Source organism: Trichomonas vaginalis, chromosome V (genome assembly GCF_026262505.1).
Source record: "Trichomonas vaginalis G3 chromosome V, whole genome shotgun sequence".
Lineage (NCBI taxonomy): Eukaryota > Parabasalia > Trichomonadida > Trichomonadidae > Trichomonas > Trichomonas vaginalis.
Genome location: NC_067207.1, coordinates 13,416,977 through 13,437,529, shown reverse-complemented (window position 1 = coordinate 13,437,529; position 20,553 = coordinate 13,416,977). Strand labels below are relative to the sequence as shown.

Genomic DNA, 20,553 nt, shown 5'->3' with positions numbered 1-20,553 from the left:
CAGTCTAGTTGGCAACCAAATCCAACACCTCAACCGTATTAAAAAATTATATTTTTACCGTTCGATAGTAGTTGTATATGAAACTAAGTTCTAAGTAAAACGCATGGTATAATGGAATTATTCTTTTTCTTCCATCTGTAGTAAACCATACTTGAAAGTCTGAAATACTTCCACTTGGTGGTTCGTATAACTTTGTAGGTTTTTCGTAAAAGTCATTTGCCAAGCATAAGAAAGAGTTTTGGGCGCCAGAAAATGAAGCATGAACAATAATAGCAGCTGGGTCGAAAACATTTTCATATGTTCCATTAGGGTTTTCGACTTCATAAAAGTCTGGGTGTACTGGATATGCTGCAGGCTGATTTAACATCCTCATAAATCTATACCATGCCAAGTTGTTATATTTTGTAGAAATATAAACGTTTTCTCCAAGGTCTTCTATTTTATTGATTTTAACAGTTGCATTTTTCCTGTCATAAATAATATCGAGATGGTACTCTCCCTCGTCAATGTTATACTGTTTTGCATATTCGATATAGATATCGTTTATTTTTTCTTGAAAAGCTTGAAGAGTTGTTTCTAAGTTTACAAGCAAACTAACTTGTAAAAGTTTTCCCTGTTCAAATTTCTCATACATACGTTTTTCTTTGTTATAGTATCGAACTTCAAAACCGACCGTAAATGGGAAACCATGTATGGCTTCTGAAATGAACTTCATTCTACGAAAGCCAATAGCTTTTGTGACAGATGGGTCTCTTAGCCATCTTAATGGGTAGTCAAAACGATAGCCTTCATGCTTTACGGTCTCTGTCTCAAACTTTTGACCGACATTAGTAAAAAGTTCATCTAATGGTTTAGTTGTAGCAACTCTTGAATTTTCTTTTTCTATTGAAAGCATATTTTATCTAGAATAAAAATGTCGAAAGATATTGCTTCCATAAGAGAAATACAACACAACCGACAACTCATTATGCAAGCTCTAAATAAGAACACAACAAACTTTTCAAACTATTCTAAGATATCTGAGTCATTGAAAGAAGGAAACTTAAAACTGACATTAAACCCAATGACAGATGAGTTTCTATTTCAAGACAAGAAGAACAATACTGTCTGTATAAATCCAACAAAAGGAACTTTAAACGAGAAACCTATAAATGAACTTCTTTTGAAAGCAGATGTTGACAACAAAGCTGACAAAGAATATGTAGACGATGCAATAGCAAAAGAAGAAGAAAGAGCTAACAATGCTTATGCAACAAAAGAACATACTCATCCTGAACTAGCAGACAAAACATATGTTGACAATAAAATGTCAAGTGAAGTGACGAGAGCTGAAAACGAATATTCTAAAAAGACTCATACACATTCTATATCTGAAATAACAGACTTAAACGTTAGCCTTGAAAAGAAAGCAGATAAGGAATATGTGGCTAGTAAGTTAGAGAAGAAAGCGGATAAGGAATATGTGGATGAAAAAGATAACGAAATGAAAGAAAGGGTTGACTGGTACCATGAATGGACATCGAAGACTTTTAAAGTTAAAGCCGACACAGGATGGGTTTCAGGATGTTTAGACCTTAAAGCAGATAAAACTTATGTTAACGATGAGTTAGAGAAGAAAGCAGACAAGAACCATACACATGATTTCTTCACAACTGTTGCTATAGAAAGTATTGAAGGAACGGTTGAAGAAACTGGTGGGGATGCAATATATTGTAAACCTCCTAACTTTCCACAAGGTTTAACATCGGATGACGACATAACGACGATGAGAAACATTAGATGTAAAGATGTTTATGTCATGAAGGATGAACATAATATTAAATTCACTGCTCAAGATTTATATGACAAGAAGGCTGACAAAACAGAGCTTCAAACATTAAAGACAGAAATGCTTCAAACATTATATCCTATAGGCTCTATTTATACGTCAATGAACTCAACAAATCCAGAAACAGTTCTGGGTTTTGGAACTTGGACTCAAATAGTCGACAGGTTTTTGTATTGTGCAAACTCTTCAAAGGAAACAGGGGGAAGTAAAACGATTTCAGGTGAAAATTTACCTGCACATAGTCACTACATAGATTTAAGTACATCTCAAGCAGGTTGGCATAAGCATAATTTTTGGGATTGGTCAGCAATGAAAAAAGGTAAAGGATATGATGTTAAAGACGACGTTCAGTTTGCTATAAATTGTTTCTGGGGTAACACTCAGGGAGATGGAAACCATACACATCGCGTTTCGGGATATACGCAAACAACGGGACAAAGTAAAGAATACATGCCACCTTACATGACAGTTTACGCATGGTATAGAAATGCTTAGTCGTCATTTTCAACTTCTTTAGCATATTCGTCAGGAGTTGTCTTATATTTGTTAGGAACTGTTTTTGAAAGTATACCACCTTGAACTTTGACAAGTTTGAAACGAGGTCTGACAATAGTCGTTTTATCTTCTGCTTGCAGTCTGTACATTTTGCCATGTTTGCCTAAAACTTCATAATATTCTCTTGTATACTTTCTTCTATTTTTACGAACACGAATGTGAGTACCTGTCGGGTTCCCATTGTTGTCATAGTCAATAGTATTTTCATATGGGTCGCGTTTAGGTATTTCTATTTTTACTTTGTCACCTTTCTGAAGTTTGAAGCCCGGCATTCTTTCTTGTTTGTCTCTTTTGACTAAATTATTAAATATATAGTCTTTCTCTAAGTCAGGGTTGTTTTTCATTTCTTCGGGGGAGTGGTTTCCCAAACCTTTTTGTTTACGGCTATTGTAAATATTTAAAACTTGTCTCATCTTTGCCTGGGAGAAGTGTCTATACTTGTCGTCATATGACATTTCATTTGCTTCACCACCTTGTGGTTGGTTTAAGTCTCTTAACATTTTTATACAACCGTCAATGACACCAAGAGCAGAATGGTTTTGGTCGACAATGAAATATTGGTTTACATTTTTTGAACGCAGATAGTTTTTTACATCATCTGATTTGAAAGAACTTTCAAAGTCAGATGTCAGTTTTGTTGGATGGTATTTGTCAACGAATATTGTCAAAGCAGTTTTCACATCTAAAATATTTTTGGACCATAATGGTATGGCTTCACAGTATCTTGTGTTTTGACCGACAAATATTAGCCAGTATGGTGGTCCATCTGTTCTAACTCTCGGAATGTTTTCCAAGATATCCATAAACCAAGCATTTGGTGTTGAACTAAAGATTTTTACCATGAGTGCTTTTTTTGTTGCTTTAGAAACATAGGGGTCCTTGTTTGGATTCGTCATTTTTTATCCTATAAGAAATGGGTTTATTTGGCGCATTAGCAGGAGTTGCATCCAGATTTTTGCCCGCAGTGGGAACAATAGCCAGAGGTATATTTGGAGTTGGAAGGAAGATTTTGAGTACATTAGGTATACTTAAAGAGAAAGCACAACCTATTATACAAACTGTACAGAAAGGTTGGGATGTAGCACGAGATGCAACAAATCTTATTCCAAATCCTGAAACAAGAGGAAAAGTTCAAGGATGGATGGACAATGTAGGAAGACAAGCAGGAAACTATTATAACAAAGCAAATGACTACTATAACCAAGCAGGACACTATATGGACCAAGGTGAAAGATTCTTTAACAGAGGATATAACCATGCACAACAATGGGTAAACAATAACCAATCTCAACCGCCTCAAACGTGGGGAATGTAAAGTTTTTTACTGAGATGAAATGAACAATACAGCATTGAGACAAATGGGTTCAAGATGGATTTGTCGGCTTCCAGCAGTTACACAACGTGTTTGTCAAGTTCTTCCTATACCTCAGGAAGTTTTAGACCGACTTAAAAAACAACAACAACCAGTTGAAAACAAACCAAACTAAAATTTTTTACTGAGATGAAATGACCGAAGAAGTTGAAACGGTAGATTTGACACCACAAACAAAAAGTTCAGAACCATTGTCAAAACCTGTCAAAGAACTTACAGATGAAGAGAAAAATTCAATAATAGAAAGTGCCAGGTCTGGAAATACAAACCCTAACTACAAAGTCACTTTTCATAAAAATGGAACGGCAAGTATCTCAAAAAAGAAACAGACTCTCACAAATAAAATATTGAAGTCTGAAGGAGCTTTCGAGACAACAGATGGAAAAGTTTACTTCACTGACCAACAGTTCATTATAGAACATCTCATTGACTTAGAGTCGAAATATTCTAAACTTTACAACAAACACAAAAAGTTGAAAGGAAAACAAAAACAAATGGCATATGATATTTATGAAGATGTTGACGACACAACTGTTCCTGCAAGTGAAGTAAAGTCAGAGGAACCGAAAAGTGACGAAAAACCGATAGAAGAAGAAAAACCAAAAACTGAAGATAAACCAAAACCAAAGTTTAGTTTGGAAACTAAACCAAGTCAACCTTCATTAGCTGGTATGGGTTGGCGTCAAAGACTTATGGCAGCAGGCGGTTATGTAAAGTAAAGAAAAAAATATTTTTTAATTTTATTTGAAATGTACGCTGAGTTTGTTGGAGAAGACCGTTGGGAAACTTGTTTGTTAGATGAGAAATATGAAATGGCATACCATTTTAAAACAATATATTTTTACATATATTAAATGCTTCAGGTTGAAAAACAAAGAACAAAAGTAGCAGATACAAAACCGTTAGACTATATCTTTACAAATGCTGGTAGGACTATTTCAGATGAGGAAATTTCATCCCGAGTATACAGGTTTGACTATCCAATTCGTTGGCTTCAAAGTCCTTCAGATGCAAAGGCAATAGGATTTAGAAGAGTTTTGTTTTCAAATAGAACTAACGCATTTATGTTCGCAGTATATTTTCATGGGCAGTATAAAGGTTCTGATGGTCTAATAGACAAATTTGACGAAATGAGAATCTTTACAGTTCGTTCAGACGAAAGTCTTGAGAAAACTCTAAATGATTTTCAAACTCAAATGAACAAATATTATTGGGAATTTCAAGAAAAATACGACTCTTTACTAAATGGAACATACTATCTGAAACTAGAATATGACAAGATGAACTCCACCGTTTCATTTCAAAAGATTGAAATTAACCCTCCAAGAGATACAGAGTTTTTATATTGGAAAGTAGACAAACGTTCTTGGGCACAATTTCTTCGGTTACTAAACCAGAACGAACCATTACCACCAGATGGTCCATTTCAATTTATACTTCCACCAGCAGATTTGACAGTTTATAGAAACGTGTTTGACCCTCAAAATGTTATGTGTCATGCAAGTTTCAGTTCAAGCAACAATAGTTTTCTATGTATTGGTAAGGACTTTTATGACTTTGCTTCTAAATTCTACGAACCACCTAGTAACAGTTTCTCTGACTTTCAAGTTTGGTTCACAACAAATTGTGTGCAACATATTATTCCATTGTACTATGACTTTTATCTCGAATTGTCTTTCATATATAACTACGGAAAAGTGCTGAAAAAGTATTGAATGTGAAGATATTAGAAAATAACACGTTTTCTAACATCGTAGAAAACTCATGAAAACAATTTATTTTTGACACTTTCACAAAAAACATAAAAAAGTGAAGTTAAACGTTAAGGTTTACTGAACTGGTTGGATGTCGCCTTCTGAGGTTATGAAGAACGGTTGTCCTGAGAAGTGGAACAGTGCTCTGAGAATTTGTATAATTCGTGGAATTGGACTCTCTCTGTTTGGAAGTAGTATCCAAGGACGCTTGGCAAAGAACTTGAGAAGAGCTTCTTTCTTTGCTTGCTTTATGCCATCGTAGGCTGTCCCGTCTGGTATTTGAATTGGAATTCCAGTCGAAATCTCGAGAGTCAAGGCAGCCCTTCCAGAAATAGTGGTGAACTTGACCTTGGGCTTCATGACCTTGCGCAAGTAGTCTTTTATGCAGTCGTTAATTTAAATTAGGTAAATTGCCTCGTCAAATGGCTCGATGTTGTCCATTGCACTGCTTCAGAACAATACTTGTACTTTTTCAGAACAATACTTGCACTGCTTCAGAACAATACTTGTACTTTTTCAGAACAAGACTTGCACTGCTTCAGAACAATACTTGTACTTTTTCAGAACAAGACTTGCACTGCTTCAGAACAATACTTGTACTTTTTCAGAACAATACTTGTACTTTTTCAGAACAAATTTCCCGTAAAAGCTCTCAATTTGTGAGAAAAATTTTCTGTTTCAGAACAATACTTGTACTTTTTCAGAACAATACTTGTACTTTTTCAGAACAATACTTGCACTGCTTCAGAACAATACTTGTACTTTTTCAGAACAATACTTGCACTGCTTCAGAACAATACTTGTACTTTTTCAGAACAAGACTTGCACTGCTTCAGAACAATATTTGTACTGTTTCAAGACAATGTCCGACGTACCACCAACCCAGTCCATTCCCAAACCAGAGGAACCTAAAGCACCACAACAGTCTCATCAGCCTATGCCTTACTGCCCCAACCCTTGGATGTTCCAGCAAGCTCCACCCCAGCAATTCCAATCTCAATCCCAATCGAAGAGAGCCCAAGAGTTCGAAGAAGGTCTGAACCGTTTACGCAAAGATTATGCCACAGCCCCTATTGAGAGAAAGTTGTTCCCGGACCCAAAAATAAAGTTTAGGTGAAGAAGTGAGATCTCACCTGTTTTTTCACCTGTTTTTTCACCTCTTGAATTTTCATGAATTTCCTTAAGATAGAAAAAATAAAGTTAGTTTTATTTTGTATTTTTTGTATGTAAGATATGATTTCAGGGATTTTTTTGACGAAGTGTCAATGTTCACTTCGTCAAAAAATAACAGTTATCTAATGAAAAAGTGTCATTTTTTTGTATTTTTTTGTATGTAAGATATGATTTCAGGGATTTTTTTGACGAAGTGTCAATGTTCACTTCGTCAAAAAATAACAGTTATCTAATGAAAAAGTGTCATTTTTTGTATTTGACGAGAATGTCGGGTAGAAGGTTAGATCTAACCTGTTTTCTCACCTCTTGAATTTTCATGACTTCTTCGTAAATGTTTTGTCAAGACTTCTTCGTAAATGTTTTGTCATGACTTCTTCGTACATGCTTTGTCAAACATGAACGTAAATGTTTTGTCAAGACTTCTTCATCGTAATGAGCGTAAATCAGACAAAAATAATGTTTAGGTGAAGTGGTGCGATCTCACCTGTTTTTTCACCTCTTTTTTCACCTCTTGAATTTTCATGAATTTTCCCGAAATAAAAAATAAAGTTAGTTTTATTTTTTTTATTTTTTTTTATTTTGTATAAAAAAATAAAAATGTCAACAATCGGCACAACAACAGTTCAAACAACAACAGCACCTAACTCGTTAGTCATGAATCCTACGTCAATGTTAGTAGAGATGAAAAGCTTCATTCCTTCTTCATATACTTTCGAAACAGAAATCCAGAAGATAAAGCAAGAACTTTTAACATGTAATTTAGACTGTAGTGCGAAAGATGAAACAAATGAAGAATATCTTTATGAAATGCAGGACATTATTGACCATTTACCCAAATTGCCTGAAATCCAACAACAAAAACTCACTATTCCTGAATTTGACGAAATTGAAGTCAAAGCAACTGACTCAGTAGAAATAAAGAAGTTCATACGAAAGGTAAACTATGAATTCCTTGGTTTTCATTGCAACCATAAGGTTATGGACAAAGATTGCGACATGGTATATAAGAATGTTTCTGACATATATAAATCTGAAGAATTTAAGACCTACGACAACTTTGTTTCGTTAGTTGCTGAATGTGTATGGCAGATAAGAGATAAAGATAGAAGAGGTAAGGTATGGAACAAACAGATAAAACCAGCAACTTTTGAGTTAAAGAAAACCATTGACGCTTTAGTTGTTTTAGCAGGTAAGGTTTCAGAATATAACGCAAAAATGAACCCGCAATGTTCAAAATGTAAAGCGGCAATGAGGAGATATAACTACTCCGTCAAAGAGATAGAAAGAATGAGAAACGACTATGCAGACTTAAAGAAAGAAGCAGAAAAACCAGCAGAAAATAAAATGGACATGTTAGAATTTCTGAACAAAAACTATCCAACAGCAGAAGATTTCCTTCTGTCTGACGTCAAGAAGAAGTATAAAGAAACTTTCGGCATAGTTAAAACATTCGATGTACTAAAAGAAGAAATAGAGGCTACAAAACTGTTTAGGATTTCAAATATACATCGTACAATTCATGTAAAACGCTTGTGAAAAAACAGGTGAGAAAAAAGGTGAAAAAACAGGTGAGATCGCACCACTTCACCTAAACTTTATTTTTGCTGAATTCTGTATAAAATTCTGAGTAAAATGACATATGGCTTGTGTCAAACCGTTGAGTTTTCACAAAATTCCAAAAATAACGTTTACCATGTAAAACGCTTATAAAATAACTGAGGTGAAAAAACAGGTGAAAAAACAGGTGAGATCGCACCACTTCACCTAAAATATATTTTTGCTGAAAAAAATGACCAAATTTCATTATATAACTGTTATTTTTGACGAAGTGAACTTTGACACTTCGTAAAAAAATCCCTGAAATCATATCTTTTATACAAAATAAATGAAGAATACGAGTACATACAGTTTAACAAACAACTCCGTCTCATTCGTTCGGTCAAAGACGATATGTACCAAATGCAAAGTATTTTGACAGCATGTTTTGCTCCAGAAACCAAACATACAGACATTGGTTCAAAAACCAAAGCACACAAGAACTTTTGAGTGAAATTTCTCTAGACCGACTTTTTTCGGTCTAGCATAAAACTCATGAAAATCGTAAAAAAATGACCAAATTTCATGAATTTCCTCATATGTTTGCTACCCGAGGAAAATCGCGGGTAGAGATTCCGTACGAAAATCGTAAAAAATTGCGAGTAGGGAAAAAAACCTGGTCGCCTAAAACTCATGAAAATCGTAAAAAAATGACCAAATTTCATTATATAACTGTTATTTTTTTACGAAGAGAACTTTTGCACTTCGTCAAAAAAATCCCTGAAATCATATCTTTTATACAAGATAGAAAATCTTACTCGCCTAAAACTCATGAAAATCGTGAAAAATTGCGACCCAGACTTTTTTCGGGGTCGCCTAAAACTCATGAAAATCGTGAAAAAATGACCAAATTTCATTATATAACTGTTATTTTTTTACGAAGAGAACTTTTGCACTTCGTAAAAAAAATCCCTGAAATCATATCTTTTATACAAGATAGAAAAAATAAAGTTAGTTTTTTATAAAATATTTTTTTTATTTTGTATGTAAAGACATATATGACAAACATTGAGTTTGAAACAGTTGGAAAGATAGACAATGACACCAAATTGGTTAGAATAGGTGATTTAAACGTAAGATACTCAAAGAAATACAACAAATATTCTTTGTCAGACATTTTATCTCCATCTGGAAAGAAAACAAAGGACTGGGTTAGAATTGCTTCTAGTCAGAAAATTTTGACAAGAAATCCTGAGCTTATGATATCGGTAAGATTCTATGGAACTGCAGCATATCTTATAGACAAAAGTCTTATACCAATAGTTTTGTTATGGTTAGACCCAGTTGTTGGATATAACTTCATAACATATGGTTCATTCGATACGGAACGTTGCAGTGAAGGCTTACTTTACATCGTTCAGAAACCGAAGGACTTCAATACAAAAAGATATAAGATAGGAAGAACATATAATATAACTCAAAGATATGACAGTACAGTCAATATAGTCAAGGTTGTGTTTGCTAATGATATGAGAGCTGCAGAAACAGAACTACTCGAAAAGTTTGAGAAAATGTATGGTGCTCCCATAAAAGGTAAAGAAACGTTTGAAGTAGATGAGATAGATAAAGCTATAAAATTATTTGACGAAGTTGCTGAAAAATACATGTAAAAATAACGTTTACCATGTAAAACGCTTGTGAGAAAACAGGTGAAAAAAAAGGTGAGATCGCACCTCTTCACCTAAACATTATTTTTGTCTGATTTACGCTCATTACGAAGAAGTTTCGACAAAACATTTACGAAGAAGTTTTGACAAAACATTTACGAAGAAGTCTTGACAAAACATTTACGCTCATTACGATGAAGAAGTCTTGACAAAGCATGTACGAAGAAGTCATGACAAAACATTTACGAAGAAGTTTTGACAAAACATGTACGTTCATGTTTGACAAAACATTTACGAAGAAGTCTTGACAAAACATTTACGAAGAAGTCATGAAAATTCACGAGGGTAGAAAACGTGTTAGATCTAACCTTCTACCCTAAAATATATTTTTGCTGAATTCCGTATGAAAACAGTGAAGAACAGCGAGTACGTTAAAAAACGTAGTCGCCAAAACTCTATGAAAATCATGAAGCACAGCGAGACCGACTTCCTTCGGGGTCGCCAAAACTCTATGAAAATCATGAATTTCCTTAAGATAGAAAAAATAAAGTTAGTTTTATTTTTATTTATTTTTTTATTTTGTATGTAAGGACAGATATGTCAACAACAGAGAACACAACAACTGCTATCGTTCATGAAGCCATAAATGAAGAATATGAGTACATACAGTTTAACAAACAGTTACGTCTCATTCGTTCAGTCAAAGATGACATGTACCAAATGCAAAGTATTTTGAATGCTCTTCGTTCTACAAAGCAAGCACATCATTGGTTTGAAAACCAACAGACAAAAGAACTTTTAGAAGAATTTCCTCATATGTTTGCGACCCGAGGAAAACCGCGAGTCGAGATTCCGTACGAAAATCGTAAAAATTTGCTAAATGGTTTGAGAGGCTGGTATGTACATAGACTTCTTGTAAATGCTGTTGCAATGTGGGCTTCACCTCGTTACGCTTGTTATATTTTCATGATGTTAGATGAAATTCATAGACAAGAACGTGAAGAGCTAGAGAACAAGCTTGAAGCAAAAGCAAAAGCATTCACGTTCGGTACCAAAAGGAAAGGAAAAGAACTATAAGTATATGATTTATACTGAAGAGATGGAGAAAGAAGAAGATAAAGATATGGTTATGTTGCATTTAGTCAGAAGAAACAACAAAAGCTTTTACGACCTTGCTAAGATTTACAAATCTGACAGAAATTGGTTCTATCGCGAAAACTTACCGATTTCAATGACCCCAAATGAAGATGTGAAACAAATAGTTCAAGATACGTTACCTCAAACACACTATGATATTAAATGTTGTACAATACTTACCTTCAAAGAAGATTTGCCATTGTTAAAGGAAAAAATAACAGAGTATTTTGACAACTTCAAACAAGCAGAGTAAATGAACCATTTATTTTTCAAGCTTGACTTCAGATGGCTCAGGTAGCTCTATAAAGTAAATTGCCTTGTCAAATCCTTCTGGCATTCCGAGTCCTTCCTTCCGACAGAAAAAGTTTTTCCTTCCAACAGGAAAAGTTTTTCCCGACGACAAGAAAAAATTTTCCAGTTGTCCGTCCGTAAACCATTCAAATTTTCGAAAATTGAGAACTTTTTGGTCGAACTTCAGAAAAAGTTTTTCCTTCCGACAGAAAAAGTTTTTCCTTCCGACAGAAAAAGTTTTTCCCGACAACTGGAAAAGTTCTTCCTTCCGACAGGACACAAACGGATGACTGACGTTCCTCTTCCTGAATGCCTTCCAAAGCCAGAAGAACCGACAGCCCCAGCACCACAACAGACTTACTAAGACTAAACACTTACATTTTTCAAGCTTGACTTTTTACAATTTGAACTTTGTTTGCGTAGATATGAATTCTGAAAGAAGTATGAGGGTCTTGTATGACTTTGTACTTCTCCCATAGTTCATATCTGTCAAACTTACCTGCCATGGACTCTTTCATAAGTTCCATGAAATCGTCTTCGGACAATCCGGGGAAAAGTATAATGTCAGTAAGTATTCTTTTAACATCCTTACTTAAACTCTTTGCTGTCTGTACACATATTACGACTGAGATGTTAAAGTGTCTGAGCTTCTTAAGAATTCGACACATGTCTTGTTCTCTGTTCTTTAACAAAGGATGAGAAGCAAAGTCATCTAAGATAAGAAGACATCTATGAGGGTAAGTCTTCCAATCGTAAGATTGCAATTTTTCGAAATGTATTCTATCTCTTTCTGTTTGTTTCTGAAGTGTTTCTTCTCTAATATTCTCTGCATTTCCTCATTTGGGTCTTTGAACTTCGAATTTATATACTCATTTATAGCATTATACTTCAAAACTCTTCTTTGGTACTTCTTTATCCAATCTAACAACTCAGAGTCTTTTATACATACTAACTTAGACTTCTTTATAATATCTTTGAACGAATTGACGGTTTGGTCAAATTGACCAGAAGTACTACAAATAACAACTAACTCATAGAATGGGTTCTTCTCATCTAGTTCTTGTTGTTGTGCAGCCATTTTAAGATAAGTGAAAGTCTTACCCGACCCAGGTGGTGCAATTAGACCTGTTATACCATTCTGAGCAAATAAGAACTTGTCATGTATAGGCTTTATCTGAGCATTTTCTAACTTCCTCTTGTTCTTGTTTAAAACATTCTCAAATTTTTGTCAATGTCAGCAAACTTTTTTTCTAACATATTTTTAGAAAAATTAAAATTTTTATCTTTTAGAAAATGTCTAGCGATTTCGCTATCTATATTCGAGACAAGCTTTTCGACAGCAAAACATCTGTCGACCATAAAATCTTACATAGTGTAAACAAGAAAGGTGAATTTGTTCTAAAGTTCTGTTTCTGGGAATATGACAAGAACCATAAAACATTAAGCAGAGCAGTCTTAAAATTTGTCAATGACAGACTTGTTGACAGAGATGACGCCGATTGGAAAGATGAAGTCCAACAAAAGTTCTTAGAATGCAAAGAAGACACATGCGCTGTTCTTGAAGATGAAATAGAAAACAGAATAGAAGAGCTATTAAAGGACAAAGAACTTTTACAGAAATATGGTTCGGAGAAATTTGACATAACTCCACCAGAAAAGAAGAAGAAAGAAAAGAAAGTAGAAGAGAGAAGAAAGAACCTGAACCAGTTCCAGAGAAAAAGAAATTTGACATGTAAAAATAAAATTTTATTTTTAGAACATTTCTGGGTCAATGTCAATGTTCTCTTCCTCTTTAGGAGCAAACACTGGCTTAGACTCTAAAATCTTTTTACCCAATTTACCTTGAACTTCAACTATCTTAGACTCATAATATTCATAGTCGTCTGCTTTCTTTGGTTCATAAGGTATAACAAGTTTGTATGCTTTGCCTTCTTTAAGGTTTGAAAACCTTCTGTCAAAACTTTCTTTGACTGCTAACAAACCTTCTATGTCTAAGTCTTCAAATTTCGCACCATTTTTAGTCACAATAGCAAACTTAACTGGTTCGATGTTCCAAACTTTGCTGAATGAAGACTTTTCAAAATGGTAGAAGTAAACATTCAAATATGTGAATGGGTCTAGTTCTTCTTTAAGTCCTGACATGTACTTGTTTACTGAAATATATTTCGTCATCTTTTCTATCGGATAAAAAAATATTTTTTTTTAAATTTACTCATAAAAATTTTTCTTTGTATATACACCATTCTGTACGTCTAAAAGACTTTTGACATTTGCCAAGAATGTTCGTTTAGACGCTGTCATATAACCATATTCTTGACAATATTGTTTATACGAAATCGTACAATGACCTTTCATCTAAACACTCAAAGTCAGTTTCATCTATGAACAGTTCATATACACTCTTGTTTGCTTCTAACAATGTTTGTCTCTCTTCGGTATGTGGAATTTGTCTTGGATTGAACTTTGAAATATCTAATGTCATAAAATATGAGAACAAGTGGTTGTAAAAGTCAGATGTCAAAGTTTCTGCTAAGTCGTCAAAATATTCTGTATCTTGCATATGAGAATCTGACGTTCTGACAACTACATATCTTCTGTCAGAACTTTCTAACTTCATCGGAACAGCATTGTTTGAAACCATAATGAAGTTTGCAACATTTTCACAAAACTCTTTGGTCTCTTTATACTTTCTTTCAACAACTCCAACTTTGTCTGTTATAAGACTCTTCAAAGCATCTGAGTTCAAAACTTTTGTTGTATCTATACTTTGAAGTTCATTGCAAACTATAAGTTTCATATTCTCTATTGAGGAGTTAAATTTACCGCAGATGTTTTCTAAGTTTGTCATATTCGGGTTCGAATAGCCCTCTAACAGTTTGCACAAAATATCTGTAAAGAATGTGTTCTTACCAGTTCCTTGTTTTCCAATTATAATGAGAGCAGTTTCATTTTTAGCACTTGGATGTTGTAAGATGTTTGCAAACCAACATAAGATATACTCATAGACTCTTTCGTTTCCATTGCATATAATTTCTTTGACATGGTCTAACCAAGCTTCTATAATATTTTCTTTCCATTCTACTTGTTCGTATTTATATCCAGTGAAGATAGAATAGAAGTTTGGAGAAGGTGTATAGAACTTTATACCTCGAACTGAAAAATCTTCTAACTTTGACAATAAGATATCCCAAGCATCTAACATCTTCATTCCAACTTGTACAACTTTTATTTTCTTAAGTTTCTGTCTACATTCTTGTTCTGAAACTATTGTCGCTTTAGGTTTGTTAAAGACTACATCCCATTCTTTCATAACATAACATTCTGGGGCAGAGTCGACATAAATGACTAAACGTTTCAAATTCTCGACTGCTTTGTTATAGTCTCTAAATGGACACATATTTCTGAATGCTTGGAAGTCATAAAAATCTGAAACATCTATTCTGTACATTTTTATAAAATAAAAAAAATATTTTTTATTCTTGACTTTGTTGTTGCATTTGTTGCATTTGTTGTTCTTGAGCTATTTGTTGTTGAAGTTGTTCTTGTAATACAATACTTTCACCAGTTGCATCTTCCAATTCGAAACTTTCTGCCGTCATTGACAAATACATAGGACATAAAAGTTTTACAGGAACAAAGTTTGCGTCAACTAATGTCAACGTTATACTTGCCAAAGTGTTTGAGTTCACTAAGGTTGAAAATTCTGCATTCGAATGAACAATAGGCAAACCAGCAGAGAAAGTATTGTTTATACGCATAAGTATTTTTGGTCATAATAGTTTCTGTCGACATTCGAATAACACTTTGAACCTAAGTTTGAAACAATATATAAGATTGGTGTGCTTAATGTCAATGGAATAGACATTCCTTGTATGACACCTTTTCCTGTTATAGGAAACTGTTGGTAAAAACCAGAAATAAGTTTTGTATTATAGCTCATATCGTTTATAGTAAACTCAGTCGGACATCCAAACATAATGAAACCGCTCTAGTTGCAGCACATGTTACACCCGTATTAAAGTATTAAATAAGTCAACAAAACCTGTTGGTGGTATATCTGAGTAAGTATCTTCAAAGGAGTATTTTTTACCATTCACAACAATAAAGTCTTCTGGTGTCAAAAGAGCAAAACAGGCTTTAGTCGTCATTGTGTTTAAAGTTAGTTTACAATACCGTCCTTGAGAGACTTTTGTAAGTTTGTTGTTATAGAATTATATGACTCAGGGTTTTTAGTCGTAATAGTATAAACCATTATATCTTCTGCCATTTATATATATTTAAAAGTTTTTCTGAAAGTGGTGAAGAACTTCATCTAAACTTTCACATGGCGTTTCTTGAAGTTCTCTGTCTAAGAAGTTCAAATATTTTGTAAAGACATAGAACTTTCCTTTGTCTACACGAACAAACAAAACAGGGTCTTTCATATCGTTCAAAAGTGTGTAAAGTCCTTTACATGAAATAAAGTCTATATTATTTTTCTTCAAACATCTTTCAAGAAGTTTTGACATTTTTACTTAGCAAATAAATTTTAATGAAATGTTGTGGTCGTCAAATATTTTTATGACGTCTGGAAAACTATACTTTAAGTTCAACGTTTCACCTCCTTTCATAACGTATATCTTGTCAATGACATTATATGAAACACCACAGCAACTAATGTCGGTTCTATTTCTTTGATGTTTATATCGTCTGCCTCTGTCAAAAGTTTCAATAGTTCTTTCAAAACTTCATGAGGTGCAATGACATATGAGTTCACTTTTACAGGGTTGTGTTCGACCAAGTTTAACATTATACTAAAGCTTGACAAATCTTCTCCTGAGTTTGAAGTTTGTCTTTAAGTTGTTGGTAGTCATTTCGAATATCTGAACAGAACTTAAGTCTCTGCTAACTTCAGGATATGTTGGTTCTTTTACAGGAACAATTGTTATACCATCTTCGTCTTCGTATGGTTTCCCCACTTCAACATCTCTGTCTTTGACATTGACAACAACACTTTGACTGTTTGTTTGAGTTGGTGAATTTAACTTCACATCTGCCACGCCATTAAACCTTTTGAAACACTTACGCTTCTATTTTTCGGAAATGACATTTTACTTAGAATAAAAAGATGGACGTATTCGAGTATCTCTTCGAATTGAAGCAGAACAAAGTTTACAACACAAACAATACAAATACATTGACAGAATAGTTCTTTATACAAACAATGGTAAATGTTATAGAATAGCAGTCTTTGCTGAACCAAAATATTTTCATAAAGCAAAGAAAGTTGGTATAACTGAAATGGTGAAAGTTCTTGAAGCAACAAAATATAACTTCAAAACTTACAGATATTTCTAAAGGTAAGTTTATCTTAAATATTATGTCAAAACTGGCGTACTGTCAATATTTGACGGAGAGAAGTCAGTTCAAGAACAACTTACTGACCTGCTGCCAAAATCTGCTCGATGGAAGCTGTCGTTATGCCAATCTGAGGAGCCCAGCAGGTTTCATCGAACGAATCTTCAAAAGAGCATCTTCCGTGAAAAAGTGCTATTGGTTTTGTAAACTTCTTTGCTCTCAGTTCATCTGGACCGTCTCTGTCACCAGTATATTGTATTTGTACAGTACCACAGTTGAAATACACCCATAAAGTCTTCTGAGTCAGCAAATGGAATGCCAAGCCAAAAGTTTGAACGGTCTCCATTTGTATATTGAGTTTTTTGACCTCCTGTATGAGTCCATACTTTCACATATGGCATAATAGAACTTTGCATTTCAGGGTTAATGGTTGTTTGTGAAGTGTGTTGTTAAAGTTCATAGCATCTAATGTCAAGTTGTATGACCTCATATCCTCAACTGTAGAATATTCTTCTCTTGGATAATATTTGCCATCTATGTTTATATGATATTTAATACCGGGGTTGTAGAAACAAGAATAGTCATTTATAGTTCGTCTGAACAGTACAAACATAGTATCTGCAGTTTCATTGCAGTTGTTAAAGCAATATCTGTTCTTGCACCTGGGTCAGCACTTTGGTTTCCAACTTCACCTGCAAGTCTTTGACAGATATTTGGTGTATAGGGAACATAAGTGGAACTGCAATATATTTGGCAGCTAAAGCATTTGAATATCTGGGTCCAACATATAGACTGCAAGTCTGCTTTCTATCTCTTGCATTCAAACTTTTCGCATGTGAACTTAACTGGGTCCCAAGCAGTTCCAGCAGCATTGAAATAATAGTTTACTTCATTGTTGAAGTTTGAAAAACCAAAGTCTAAGTCAACTTTGTCTTTGCAAAATCGGCGAATGACGTTTGATTTGTTCCCTTTACGCCTGTAATAGTGAATGGGTCTTGTGTTGGTGCAATGACTAAGTTATTTTGCTTGGAGTAAGTTCGATAGAAATTTTTCCTGCCCAGTTTGGCAAGTACTTAAAAACCTGAAGATGAGGAAAGATGACAAAGGAACTCTAAAGTTCTCGTTTTACTTTAGTGGCAGCAGTCCATCTGAACCAGAAAGGTTAACATAAACTCCTGGAACGTTAGGGTCAAGTCTTCTTATTTTCTCAATATTTGCATACTGGTCTGTTTTGTTCTCTAGCTTGTGGTTGTACTGAGTTTCTCAAAGCGAACCATTCATAGTTTGCCCATGTTACTGTTTGAACTAAGTCAGAGTTAGAATATATCTTATATCCCATGAAAACTTCTGGAGCATATTGGTATCCGACATAGAAAATTCCATTGCAACCTTTCTTGTCAGACAACTTGGAGAGAGGTTTTATTTCAATGTCTTGTTCCACGTATAAGAATGAGTTGTCAATAGAAATAATATGAAACCTGTCGCAAGCAATATCTACTGTTGTTGAAGAACCTTCTCCAAACTCACCTACGTTTCCATAAGAAACAGCAGTTGTATATTCGTAAGTTCCAGGAACTATTTCTGACCTTCTAATGGCATTGTCGCATTCGTTATACCATTCGGAAACATTTCCGTTCATGGCATCCAAAACTGTTGCGTTATATTCTGAGGCGGCGTACATTTCATATGGGTAAAAAATATAGAATAGTTGAATTTATTTGTCATAATAGAACCCACTCGTACCAAGCTTTACTTTCTTCCTGACTGAGTTTTTAACTCTTCTTTTTCCTTCATTGCCACTACTTTCACTAGATGAAGTTACTTCTTCACTATTTTCACTTTGTTCTACTCTTCTTCTTTGGTGTCGCTTTTGGTAACTTGCCCTCTGCTTCAAGTTGTTGCATCTTTGCCTCATGTTCACCTAGTATGTTGTAAATTTCCCATGTCCTTTTTGCCTTTGGGCTCTGGTCGCCCATCTCAGGTAACCTATATCCTAGAAAGATTTGTCATAGTTTGTATTTGAGTTTCGCGTATTGTTTGCATGACTCTTTCCTGAGTTCCGGTTCAAGCTCTTCAAACAGAGCTTGTCCATATGGAATAAGCTTCGTTCCAAATATATGTTTTTGTAGCCATTCTGGTTTTCTTTCCATGTTACCAACAATATCTTTTGTGAATGGGAAAGCTTTTACCCAATGTTTCAGTCTTGCGTCATTTATTTCTGTAGTTGGTTTTATTTTGTCAAGGAACATGTTTTTCAATACTAACATTTCATTTGTACTGTCCATTTGAGTTTTCTTAAATATTCATCCTTCTCGGTTCATTGTCTGCAAAGTAAGTTTTTATGACATTTTGTAAACTTTCGTTTGCAAGGTCATGTACAATAGGTTCTCTTCTCTCTCTCCTAACTTTCTTTCTAAACTCTTCACCAAATATACCATCTTTATGGTTTGTGTAGTTCTTTGAGATAAATGTTTTAGAACGTCAGGTGTTATATTTCCATCAGCCATGTTCATTTCATACTGGTTCAAAATATCTGCATCTTTCATATCTTTCAATGGCATTAAAGCCGCGCTGAAAATACCAGCTATATCTGGTTCACCATTCACTTCCATTGCGTCTACAACTTCTTGGAATTGTGGTTGTAAGTTTATGAACCACCTATCCGGATTAGCTTTATGACCCCATCTCATTGTAGTTCCATAGTCTGCAGAAACAAAAGTAGGTTTGTTTCCATATTGGTTAGGTTCTGAATGAACTTTAAACAATGTTTCATTTCTATATGTTTTGGTGAAATTTAACCTTTTATTTTCACCGAGTTCAGCCAAAGATTGAACGTTATATGGTCGTAAGTAAAAAGGATTGTTGTATTTGCGTACACTTTCTTTCAGTTCTTCCATTCTATGCTGAATATTTTCATCTGATGTTGGAGTCTTTTGTATGTCGGCGAACATTTTTCGATATTCTTCTACTATGTCAGCCGAATTTTTCTTAGACTCTTGGAAAGATTCCATATTCTCCCGCATACTCTTGTTGAGGGTCAAGATTTTTCGGCTGTTCCAAATCTTCATCTATTCTGTGAAGTTAGTTTCCAAAGGATGGACTTGTTTGTTTCCTTCAGGCTCTTCTAGCTGTTTGTGCTGAACTATTTCTTCCATGTCTGGTTGTATCTGAACTTCTTCCTGTGGAGTTTCTTGTACCTCATCTGCTGGCATTTCATATATTCCGAGACCGTTTTTAACAAGTTCCCTATTTAAGTCATCCGCATTCATAACCCTTTCTTCTTTCGTTCCGTCTCTATTTTTTACGCGTTTCATGAAGAGAGTTGAATTATCATTTAGCTCTGACACCAAATATCTCGGAGTAAATTCATCCATGTCATTTGGATGATATGCTATTAAATCATATCCCTTAGCGAGCTTGTATTTTCCAGGTTTGAAATTATATCCGATTTGGTGCTGAACCATAAAGCTAAATAGGTTCGGGTCAGCATTTCCTTCCTTGAACTTTTTAATAGCTTCTTTATATCTGTCACTAAAGTCAAGAGTATCTGGGTAACCATAGTCTTCCTTAAGCATTTTTAAGAATTCTTGGTTTCCTTGTTCTCTACTTCTTTTATGTCCTTGCTCTGTTTGTGGTTGTTGTGGTGAAGTGTTTTGAACTGTTGGTTGTGGTGCAGTGTTTTGAACTGTTGGTTGTGGTGCAGTGTTTTGAACTGTTGGTTGTGGTGCAGTGTTTTGAATGTTGGTTGTTGTTGGATTTTGAACTGTTGGTTGTTGTGTTGGTTTTGGTGCATGCCTGTGTCTGTGTCCATGTGACGATGTAAATGTTTTAGGTAGTCCTGGTGCAGGTGCTTCTCTTGGAGGGTTTGGGGTATATAAGTTCCACTAGCTAGTATATAAGTTC

At 34.5% G+C, this 20,553-nt stretch overlaps 13 protein-coding genes and 1 pseudogene across 14 annotated transcripts, besides 1 other annotated feature; 9 read left to right on the top strand and 5 right to left on the bottom strand.

Annotated features, from left to right (window-relative positions):
* Positions 1-46: 46 nt before the first annotated feature.
* On the bottom strand, positions 47-373 carry TVAGG3_0329720 (uncharacterized protein; the record flags this gene model as incomplete). The annotated part of the gene is made up of 1 exon (XM_051230392.1): positions 47-373. One exon carries the CDS (start codon positions 371-373, stop codon positions 47-49), a length of 327 nt encoding a protein of 108 aa, XP_051100122.1.
* A 975-nt stretch (positions 374-1,348) lies between these two features.
* Positions 1,349-19,397: a mobile genetic element.
* Positions 2,320-3,279, bottom strand: TVAGG3_0329710 (uncharacterized protein; the record flags this gene model as incomplete). Its single annotated transcript, XM_051230391.1, has 1 exon — positions 2,320-3,279. The coding sequence occupies one exon, from the start codon at positions 3,277-3,279 to the stop codon at positions 2,320-2,322; it is 960 nt and encodes a 319-aa protein (XP_051100121.1).
* TVAGG3_0329700 (uncharacterized protein) lies at positions 3,297-3,698 on the top strand (the record flags this gene model as incomplete). The annotated part of the gene is made up of 1 exon (XM_051230390.1): positions 3,297-3,698. The coding sequence occupies one exon, from the start codon at positions 3,297-3,299 to the stop codon at positions 3,696-3,698; it is 402 nt and encodes a 133-aa protein (XP_051100120.1).
* Positions 3,718-3,870, top strand: TVAGG3_0329690 (uncharacterized protein; the record flags this gene model as incomplete). The annotated part of the gene is made up of 1 exon (XM_051230389.1): positions 3,718-3,870. The coding sequence occupies one exon, from the start codon at positions 3,718-3,720 to the stop codon at positions 3,868-3,870; it is 153 nt and encodes a 50-aa protein (XP_051100119.1).
* On the top strand, positions 3,890-4,474 carry TVAGG3_0329680 (phage tail repeat-like family; the record flags this gene model as incomplete). The annotated part of the gene is made up of 1 exon (XM_051230388.1): positions 3,890-4,474. One exon carries the CDS (start codon positions 3,890-3,892, stop codon positions 4,472-4,474), a length of 585 nt encoding a protein of 194 aa, XP_051100118.1.
* Positions 6,372-6,626, top strand: TVAGG3_0329670 (uncharacterized protein; the record flags this gene model as incomplete). Its single annotated transcript, XM_051230387.1, has 1 exon — positions 6,372-6,626. The coding sequence occupies one exon, from the start codon at positions 6,372-6,374 to the stop codon at positions 6,624-6,626; it is 255 nt and encodes an 84-aa protein (XP_051100117.1).
* TVAGG3_0329660 (organellar and viral DNA polymerase type B) lies at positions 7,280-7,810 on the top strand (the record flags this gene model as incomplete). Its single annotated transcript, XM_051230386.1, has 1 exon — positions 7,280-7,810. A coding segment is annotated over one exon (531 nt), but the record flags the coding sequence as incomplete, so codon positions are not given.
* Positions 7,898-8,218, top strand: TVAGG3_0329650 (organellar and viral DNA polymerase type B; the record flags this gene model as incomplete). Its single annotated transcript, XM_051230385.1, has 1 exon — positions 7,898-8,218. One exon carries the CDS (start codon positions 7,898-7,900, stop codon positions 8,216-8,218), a length of 321 nt encoding a protein of 106 aa, XP_051100115.1.
* Positions 9,478-9,888, top strand: TVAGG3_0329640 (organellar and viral DNA polymerase type B; the record flags this gene model as incomplete). The annotated part of the gene is made up of 1 exon (XM_051230384.1): positions 9,478-9,888. One exon carries the CDS (start codon positions 9,478-9,480, stop codon positions 9,886-9,888), a length of 411 nt encoding a protein of 136 aa, XP_051100114.1.
* On the top strand, positions 10,702-11,275 carry TVAGG3_0329630 (annotated as a pseudogene). Its single transcript has one exon. A coding segment is annotated over exon 1 (574 nt).
* Positions 11,697-12,080, bottom strand: TVAGG3_0329620 (protein of unknown function, DUF4106 family; the record flags this gene model as incomplete). The annotated part of the gene is made up of 1 exon (XM_051230383.1): positions 11,697-12,080. A coding segment is annotated over one exon (384 nt), but the record flags the coding sequence as incomplete, so codon positions are not given.
* Positions 12,607-12,937, top strand: TVAGG3_0329610 (uncharacterized protein; the record flags this gene model as incomplete). The annotated part of the gene is made up of 1 exon (XM_051230382.1): positions 12,607-12,937. A coding segment is annotated over one exon (331 nt), but the record flags the coding sequence as incomplete, so codon positions are not given.
* Positions 13,066-13,485, bottom strand: TVAGG3_0329600 (protein of unknown function, DUF4108 family; the record flags this gene model as incomplete). Its single annotated transcript, XM_051230381.1, has 1 exon — positions 13,066-13,485. One exon carries the CDS (start codon positions 13,483-13,485, stop codon positions 13,066-13,068), a length of 420 nt encoding a protein of 139 aa, XP_051100111.1.
* TVAGG3_0329590 (virulence-associated protein E family) lies at positions 13,647-14,710 on the bottom strand (the record flags this gene model as incomplete). Its single annotated transcript, XM_051230380.1, has 1 exon — positions 13,647-14,710. A coding segment is annotated over one exon (1,064 nt), but the record flags the coding sequence as incomplete, so codon positions are not given.
* Positions 19,398-20,553: the final 1,156 nt, after the last annotated feature.